At 38.3% G+C, this 10115-nt stretch overlaps 1 protein-coding gene across 1 annotated transcript; it reads left to right on the forward strand.

Annotated features, from left to right (window-relative positions):
* Window positions 1–693: 693 nt before the first annotated feature.
* On the forward strand, window positions 694–1508 carry LOC122042768 (MYB-like transcription factor ODO1). Its single transcript, XM_042603070.1, has 3 exons — window positions 694–832; window positions 935–1064; window positions 1148–1508. Exons 1-3 carry the CDS (start codon window positions 694–696, stop codon window positions 1488–1490), a joined length of 612 nt encoding a protein of 203 aa, XP_042459004.1. The 3' UTR covers window positions 1491–1508.
* The last annotated feature ends 8607 nt before the right edge of the window (window positions 1509–10115 follow it).

Consider the following 10115-nt stretch of genomic DNA (forward strand, 5'->3'; position numbering starts at 1 on the left):
CGGTCCAAGTATTCCAAAAACTCATTGACTGAGACCACTAAACACTCATCCTCAAGTTGATCAAGTTGCATGAGCCAACACTAGATACATTCTCCTACCCTTAACCAAAAAACTCCTATCGTAGTCATTGTTGGGAATGTCTTAGCTAGCTTCGAGAGACTCCTACTTGTGCAATGAATAACTTTTCCAATTCACTAAAGAAAGGAGAGCCTAGACACAATATATGACCTTGAGGTGGCGGACAGGGACGAATTCATGAATTGGAGATGGATTGAGCTGTGGAAGGGGTAGGCTAAGCACCCAAACAAAATCAACAAAAAGAAAAAGAAAGAAAAAACAACACATCAATTCTCCTTGTTGTCAAGTTGTAAGCTATACTATACCTATGTAAGTTTTTTTTTCGAGTTGTAGCTTAGATATGTCTCTGGTCACGGGTTCGAGTAGACCTAATGTGGTCTCACTCTTCTTCGGAACCTTACACAAGTAGAAGCTTTTGCACCGGACTATCTTTTAGAGGAAAAATCTAAATGAAAGTGGGGCATCGCAATCTCTGTAGTCATAGTAGATTTATTTGAATTTAGACCATTCAAATGAGCTAAAGTCAAGCTCACGAGTGCTAGAAGTTGGTGAGTGGAGTCTTTATATACATATATAACCGGAGAGAGAGTTATGAGTTAGTTCTTGAGAATTGAGATGGGGAGGAAGCCATGCTGTGACAAAGTAGGTTTGAGGAGAGGATCATGGACAGAAGAGGAGGACAAGAAGCTGAGCGACTTCATGCTCACTCATCAAGCCTCAGGTTGCTGCTGGAGAGCTGTGCCTAAGCTTGCAGGTCTGGTTTAATTCAGAATCAATGATAAGGAAAGATGATTGATAATTAAGATTATTTTTTCTTTTTGCTTTTTTTTTTCCTGGGGGTTTTGATTCGATGCAGGTTTGCTGAGGTGTGGGAAGAGCTGTAGGCTGAGATGGACGAACTATCTGAGGCCTGACCTCAAAAGGGGTCTACTGTCAGAAGAGGAGGAGAGAACAGTTATCCATCTCCATTCCAAGCTCGGAAACAGGTAGCGAGCAGAGCTGCTTAATTAATCGTATGTACTCACTTTGGAGAACTACTGATCACTGAGTTCATTGCTTGTGATTGCAGATGGTCTAAGATTGCGTCGCGTCTGCCTGGAAGAACAGACAATGAGATCAAAAACATCTGGAACACTCACCTCAAGAAGAAGCTCGACAAGATGAGCAAGGAAGCTGTTGTCCCTTCGACAGCAAATATTGATGTGCTGATGGATGCAGAGTTTTGTATCGACGAGGTGCCAATGATCGAGCCGCATGAGATCATGATGTTCTTGTTTCACAACTCATCTTCATCGTCGTCGTCGGCATCATTGTCGTCTTCTTCTTGTTCTTCATCTTTAGATCCTTCAGATGAATTGAAGGAGCTTGATGTCTCATGTTTGTTTGAGCAAGAGTACGCAGATTACCAATAACTAACTATTGTTAAATGAGATTAAGCAAGCTAAGCCCAATGGCAGAGCCAGCCCGGGTGATCTATCTGGTTTGATCCCGGGTTGTGGCCTGTGGATCATGAATGTTGACGTTGTCACCCTAGACTACCTTTCGCTTTCTCTTATGTTTTTCCTTTCTCTCACGGTAAATCCGACCTTGTCTCTTTCTCAACGCCGTCGGACCCCAGGCTATAGTCCAAGTAGGCGTTAACATGGCTCTGCCGTTGGCTAAGCCATCTAATTAATTGGACTGTTTTTACTAGAACTTTTGTGGGGGGAATCACTAGAATAGTCTCAATCTGTAAGAAAAAGAAGAAGAGTGTTAGAATAGAGGTTAGGAGTAATATAGCTCAGCCACTCTGATACTCAAGTCAATCTCCAACAGGAGAAATATGAAGAAGATGAACAATACAAGAAGAGTATGTGTATCTATGCAAATTGTGTACCTTTGTCCACGGGAGCGAACATCTTTTATAGCGTTACTGAAGAAACAATACCATTTTTTCATTAATTGAATGTCATATTATAGTAAAAAAAAAAAAAATCACATTACTGTATCCCATTATATCATACAGTCATGTCTCTCATATCTCATATCTCGTATCTTGTATAATCATAGTACTTCACGTCCGCTGACACTTCTTGTGTCATCCCACATGATGCGTCAATCCCGATAATAGCAGAAGCTCATATAATTAACTGGGCTAAAGGGCATGACTCATTAAGTGAAGGAAGATTGAATCGGTAGGGAGAATCGAATAGCACTGGCATGTTAGCTCGGGAGATGTGAGCAAGATGTCGGGAGAGTTGAACTATTATAGTTGGGGTGAATCGACTGGAGGAATCTGGGGAAGGGGCTATCTAATCCAGTAGAGCATTGAGTCAAGGGAATTGAACTCTTGGAATTGGATGCACTTTTGAAAGTCATTGTTAATGTCTGCTCATCTTGGGGAGTCATCGATAGCTGGACTTTTGGAGTCGGATGGATCGACTAAAGGAGTCGGACGAGCTGATCTAACTGAGTGAAGCATTGAGTCAAAGAAACTAAGCCCTTGGAGTCGGATGTATTTTTGAAGGTCATTCTTAATATCGACTAATTTTATCCGAAGTCGGAGGAGGTGAATTCCCGGAGTTGGATGAACCAACTGAAAGGAGTGATTGATCTGACTGAGCGAAACATTGAATTGGGGGAGCTGAATCTCAGAGTTGGATATATTTTTGAAGGTCATTCTTAATACTGGTATATCATCTTCACTGTAGTTGGATATACCAAATGAAGACGTACAAGGCGTCGAATCAAGAGGACTAAGTGGAGTTGATTGTTCAATTGACCAAATCTCTAGTCTCGAATAGTCCGATTAAATTGGTCCATTACTTCATCTCAACGGGACGAACCTTCCTAATCCGTGTCGAGACCTCCGATACCACTCATTTATCCACTTCGTCTCTTTGAAAATAGTTTGCCTACTATCGAGCACGTAAAGTTTTCAGCCAAGAACTCGACGACTTTGACATTAAAGCCTTACGGACTTTGACTCAAAGAGAGTCAACAATTGTGTGCCGGTTGACTCAAATACAAAGTCCACTGCCTGCAATGTTTTTAAATAATCTATTTAAAATATTATTGGTAAATCATGGGCTCTATCAATAGTTTGGCTAGACTCATGGGCTTCGGGAAGTGAAGTCCAAGTTTGAACTTCTATTTACTCCTGTTTTTTTTTTCTTCCTATTTTCTTGCAACCGTTTTTTTTTTCTATTTTCTTGCAGCCGTTAAAAAAAGGTTTTGTTTTATTTCATTTATATCATATTTTCATCCAAATAAACACAACACTATAGCCAAAAAGCACATTTACTTTTTGCACTAATATAATAATACTTTTGCGCCATTATTAATTAATTTATTTATTTATTTATTTATACAGGATTGAAATGAGTACCAACTTGCACGAACTTGAATGGCAAAAAAAACCCTTTTGGGGCCTTCGATTGCCTCACGATTCAAAGTGTGCTTGCAAAAGAGGAGACCATGAAAAAAAAAGGTGGAAGGTGGGTGGGGAGAGATCGCTTTCAGTGTTTGGTTTTCAGAGAAGAAGAATTTCCTTCGGTTTGTCCCACCACATGTGGGCAATTAAAGGGATGCCTTTCTGCACCCCTCTCCAATCTTTGCCACATGATTATTCAATGGCCAACGGTAAGAAAACTGATTAAGCAACATCAAACTATAAAAACTTCAGTGAAGTCAAATTGACCATTCCAAGTTTAATTGGCGTAAATTGAATACTTAATATCAATTAGAAAAAGATGATACAAAATCAAGTTTATAAATGTGTAAGCCAACTCAAGATTTATAGTATTTAAATTTATTTGATAAGATAATTAAATCGTGATTAAAATTGATAGGATAAAAAAAATCATATATTTCTATAATAGTATGATATTATCTACTTTGAGTCTAAACCCTAATCGATTTAGTTTTAGGCTCTATCTTAAAGACCTCATTCCAATAGAGAAATCTTCTATCTTTTAAATTTCATAATCTTTTCTATATATTATATTTTTAATATGAGACTTATTATATTTGAGAGATGGTCTACGGTAATCACCTTAAAGATTTTACTATTTATTGAATAAATAAAGTTTCACTATTTGATTATACATTCTTTATGTATAAGATTGGATCTTAAACTCATTTACTAAATATTGACAATATAATTCATAGCATGATAGAACTTGTGATTGCATCACAACTAGTAAGTATCTCTACATGTATAATTATGCATATATTAAAATATTCCCTATTCGATGAATTGATGAGTTCAATCATCGATTTTGAGATATTAGCACGTGTTATACTCTTTGGTTTAATCAATCAACTGCTCTTCACTAGCTGGAGGCATTGTAATGTCGAGAGCTAAAAATGTAGATGTTAATTATAGGTAACTAGTTCATTGGAGTGACCTACTATAAGGCTTCATATGGTTCTATACATATGGATATGTCAATGAAAATCTCATTGCAGCTCGAGTGCAAATTTTTTTCGACTTGAGATATGTAAGTCGTCTTGATTTTGGAGACTTATACTTTGACATCTTAAGCAAATATCTCCTTGTAGATATGGACTTATGATTGTTAGGACCCGTGCGAACTAGAGGGGGGGTGATTAGTTCCACTCGCTTCTTGATGATGATTTGCAATGGATAATCGAAGAAAAGACTCCACAATACTAACACCTTTGGATTTATTTGGTATTCACCTCCTTGAGGTGACTAATCTAAGGGTCTACTCTCCTCATGATCTCATTCACTATGAAATCACTCCTCATAAACAATTCAGAGGCAGAGAAGCCTCGTACACTTGTTCTCACAAGAACACACAAATACAACAAGAAATAAAAGCAAATACAATGAATACACAACGTTACTTGAATCTTTCTTTTTACGCTTTCTTGTTGCTTAGAATTGCCTCTTTAGACTCGGAAATGTAGCAGCACTTCACCTTGAATCTTCCAAGACCTGGCAGAGAGTGTGGAGAGAAGAGTTGCAGTTTGAATCTTCACAAACGCCTTTATACCTTGTAATCTAGGGGTCTCAATCGATTGACCTTACCCCCAATTAATTGTCATGTTAGATCTGAGTATATACATCCATCCAAACCTCGTAACAACTCTTTTTCCTTACTCCCAATCGATCACTTGATTGATTACATGCTTCTAGATCGATTACCCAATTGACCAAGAAGCTCATGTTTGTTACAATTTTTCCTCCTAATCGATCATTTAATCGATTGGTGCATTCCAATCGATCACTTGATTGATTGGAAAACCTTTTGTTCGCTTGCAACAATATCCCAATCGATCACCTGATCGATTGGGTTTCGGTTGAATCGATTACTTGATCGATTCACCACCTCTCTTCGCGATAGCACTCCTAATCGATATACTTGTGCCAATCGATTACCCAATCAATTGCTCTAACCCTAACCCACTTAATTGAGTCTAGGATTCTCTTGCCCAACCTCTGATTAACCATTATCTATTAGGACTTCTCCACGAAGTGTTCGGTCAATCTTTTGACCTACTTGAACTTTTCTCCTCATGCCAAGTGTTCGGTTCTACATGACCCACTTGGACTTTTCTTCTCGTGCTAAGTGTCCAATCCTCCATGACTTACTTGGACTTCTCTCCTTGTGCCAAGTGTCTGGTCCTCCATGACCTACTTAGATTTCTAAACTCTAAGTGTCCAATTAAATATTGACCCACTTGGATTTTCCAATACCTAGCTTCACTCACTAAGACTTTTACCACCTAACTTCACTCACCAGGATTTCCTTACTGCCTAGCTTTACTCACTAAGACTTTCCAACTGCCTGACTTCACTCATCATGACTTTCCAACTACCTGGTTTCACTCACTAGGACTTTCCATATGCCTGACTTTACTCACCAAGCCTTTCCTCACTGCACGACTTCACTCATCGAGACTTTTCACACCAAGTGTTCAGCCAACATTGATCCACTTAGTTTTTCTTCTTCTGTCAACCATCTCGTTGATCTTTCCCTTGCCAACGTGCGATTCTACTTGACCTACTTAGACTTTCCTTTGCCTAACCTTTGGTTAGGACTTTATCAATCAAGTCAAGTATCGGTCATCTTTAACCTACTTGACCTTTCTCACTTATTGACCAAACATATTGTCCATAACATATTGTCCAAACATCAAAATTCAAGCTCGACCCCACTCAAACTTAGTTAAATTGGTCAACCTTGACTCAGGAATAATTGCACCAACAATCTCCCAACAATGATGATTAGGTATAAGTCAAAGTCCTCAAAGGTATTTGAATAACCCATAAAAAATTCACCGCTCCTTGCAAAAGGAGATGTATACCCTATGATCACTTATCAGAATTATTACTCGAAGTCTTTGGCCAAAGTATTACGTGTCAATAGTATGGTATTCTTGGACACATGTTTAAGTAATTTGAATGCACAAGACAAGGATGTATGACTTTGGCTAGGTGTAATGTAGTTAACTTAGTAGGGACTTACATATAGACTATGTCTTGATTAACTAAGTGGGTATAAGACAAGTGAAAAAAATGAAATACAAATCGCTATAGTTGTTGAAGGGTTCAAAAGTGATTTTGAGATCAACCGTTAATTTTCTTGTCAATTAGGGGTTATAATATATTAGATGTCACTCATTATCTATTCATAATTAATAGTTAATTACTAATGATCAATATAACCAAGAACCTATTGGGTCACACGCACTATGAGTTTATCCGAAAGACTTAAAACGTGTTTGAGAATTAGATTCTCAGATCGAGAGAGATTGAGTCTACTCGAACTAGATGAAGGGTAAATATGGAAAATATTTTATCACAATAGAAGTGCAGATGGACCATGTCTTTTGAAGATGAATTGGACCCTCTTTGGTTTAATTATAAACCAAATTTATTTAATTTTAATTAAAAGAGGTTGGTTATTGAACAAGTGGTTTGGGTTTGAACCAATATAGTTTGGTCTTGTACCAAACTTAAGGCTATTGATTTGGATTATGAGTTAATAGTAACGAGTTTAGATTCACTCTTCAAGCCCAATAGGAGATCCATATATTGATATAGATTGAAGAGAAAAAGATTAACAAATTGAATCAAATCTTGAAGATTAGGCTTTGTTCTCTCCTCTCTCTTCTCCTCTCCTTACCACTTACGACCTAGCACAGTCGTCATCCACCTTGCACAGCCGAAGCTTCAACAGCTGGCATCACCTATTGTTGTCGACCTTCCTAATGTTACTCCCTACTAACAGAGGTTTGACGACCGTCGGCCGCCCTCCGTTCATGCATGGACAACAAGAAGGTGCTGCTATTATTGTCGCTGTCGGATCCAAGTAGCCGTCAGAGCTCCTTGCATTATCGCAAGGCCTCGCCGCCGAAGTCCAGCTACTCCTGCCTCTACTGGTCCCTCTTCGACTACCAGAGTCCTTGTTATTGCCCACATAGTTGACAGCGGTGATTAGCCGCCTCGAATAAGGACAACAAGTTGTTGTTGTCGTTGGTTGATTTGTATCGCCAGGTTGCCTTGTGCTATCGGATAGGGGTGAGGAAAAGTTCGGTTAAATGGAATATGTTGGTCTTCGTGGTTTTTTTTGTGTGATCAACCAAGTTAAAGTTAGGTCTTGTTTTATTTTGATCTCTGTGTCTAAGTGTGCAATACCTTAGGAGCACAAGAAGTCGAGTGGAAGACGCAGCTAGCGAGAAGAATGGCACGGGAAAGGAGCCAACGAACTCGGTGCATTCGAGGGACGAAGTGCTGTGGAAGAGTGCACTAGTGGACAAGAAGAACGTACGCGACGTTTGAGGGATGAGAAACCGTAGCGAAAGCCTGCTCGAGAAGAAGGTCAAAAATTGGGTTCAGGTGAACCCTATTTCGGTTGGCCACAATCACCCAGGCAATCGGAGCAGCGGAAGAGTGAAAGAAGCTGATGAAGATTGCCGTGTTGGCGCTACTCGAAATTACATTCTGTTTCCCGGTACAAAAATTTGTACAAGCACAAAACTTTTCCTAGCAACCCACGTGCTTTTCAGAAGTTAAACTTGGATTGCAAATGAAACTTAACATTATTAATCCAATTTCAACCCATGTGTTCATCAGAAGTTAAACCATATTACAGAAGTTGATTAAATATCTATTTCAAGGATTGACTTCTAGGTCGTTGGCGAGACACTCGACCTTCTTGGGTATGAGATCATCCACCACTTTCTAGTCAAAGCCTTTCAAAGAAATTGAATATTTAAACTCCTTACAGTAAACCCTAAGTTAAACTATAGAGACCTCAATCAAAGCACAAGATCGCTAGCCTCTGGTGTTGGTACTTTAGGATCCATATAAAGGAAAAATAAACTAGTACACAGCGAAAACAATTAACTAGTTATACCTTTCTTTGTATCTTAAAGACCTCTTAATCTTTTGCTATATTTCTCTCATCCTCTTGGACGTCGTGTGGGCGACGATCTACCAAGATGCAAAAACCACACAAGTCCTTCTTTCTTCCAAGACTTTCGGCCACCAAGGGATCAAAGCTAGCTAGGAACGCCACCTCTTGTTCTTCTTTAGTCCTTGCAACCCACTGGCCACAAGATGGTTGAAGCCTCTTGATGACGCCGACCTTAGGTGAGAAAGTAAGGGGAGAATAAGAATATGAGAGGGCCGACCACAAGGAGAATAGAAGAGGAATAGAAATTGTGTAGATGATTATTACCTCTAAGGCACCATCTATCCTCTTGTATAATCCTTGGTAATGGCTAAAAGGAAAGATTTTAACAACAATTAAAATCTCTCTTTTAAATTTTATATTATGGATGACTACAAAAGGAAAGTTTTAAAATTAAAAATCTCTCTTTTAAACATTGTAGATGGCTACAAAAAGGAAAGATTTTTAAAATTAAAACCTCTCTTTTAAATCATAGTTACAAAAAGGAAAGTTTTAACAAAAAATAAAATCTCTCTTTTAAATCATTGTAGATGGCTATAAAAGGAAAGATTTGTTAAATTTAAAACACTCTTTTAAAACCATGTGGATGACTTCAAAAAAGGAAAGTTTTTAAAATTAAAAATCTCTCTTTTAAAACATTATAGACAACTACAAAAAGAAATATTTAAAAAATAAAAAACCCACTTTTAAACCTATCTTGGTCGGCCCTTTGCTTGGGCACCAAGCAAGGGGTGGTCGACCCCTTGCTCGGGCACCAAGCAAGGATGTGGTCGGCCATAATGATGACTTGGGTGTATGCGAGGCTTTATACATTGAGGCTATAACAGGGACCTAGAGGAGGAATTGATTTTGGCCTCCTGATAAACTTGAGCTTCCTGTGTTCGACCCGAACACCCAACTCAAGTTCATCATGTAACTCATACCACTAAAGAGTTATTATTGAACTACCGCACCAATCCTATATTACATTATGGGCTCCTTCTTATCATGAGTGTGTTAATCTCTCTATGTTTAAGATATCGAATGTCCATTAATTAAATGAGTTACTGACAACTCACTTAATTAATATCTAGCTCCAAGAGTACCACTCAACTTCATTGTCGTGTCAGAACTAAGTCTACCTGCAGGATTTACATGACAATCTTTATGAGCTCCTCAAGGGGACATCATCATCCTAATAAATAGGATACAGTTTCCTTCTATAATCAACAACACACCATATAAATAGTATTATTTCCCAACTTATCGGGCCTATTGATTTAACGAATAAATCTCACCCTTTGATAAATTTAAGAAATAAATACTAAGTATATGTGCTTGTTATTATATCGGGATTAAGAGTACGCACATCTATAATAACAGAGGTTCTGTTCTTTTATGCAGTCAGTATAAAAGGAACAACCTCAAATGATCCTGCTCTATACACACATAGTGTACTAGTGTGAATTTATAGTCAAGATAAATTAGTACCAAATTACACTACAACCATTCCAATGGTTTGTCCCAATCCATCTTGGTTGTGAGCTTCTATTTATAATTTATAAGGAACTGATAACATGATCTTCTGTGTGACACCACACACCATGTTATCTACAATATAAATTAAATGGG

Source organism: Zingiber officinale, chromosome 2A (genome assembly GCF_018446385.1).
Source record: "Zingiber officinale cultivar Zhangliang chromosome 2A, Zo_v1.1, whole genome shotgun sequence".
Lineage (NCBI taxonomy): Eukaryota > Viridiplantae > Streptophyta > Magnoliopsida > Zingiberales > Zingiberaceae > Zingiber > Zingiber officinale.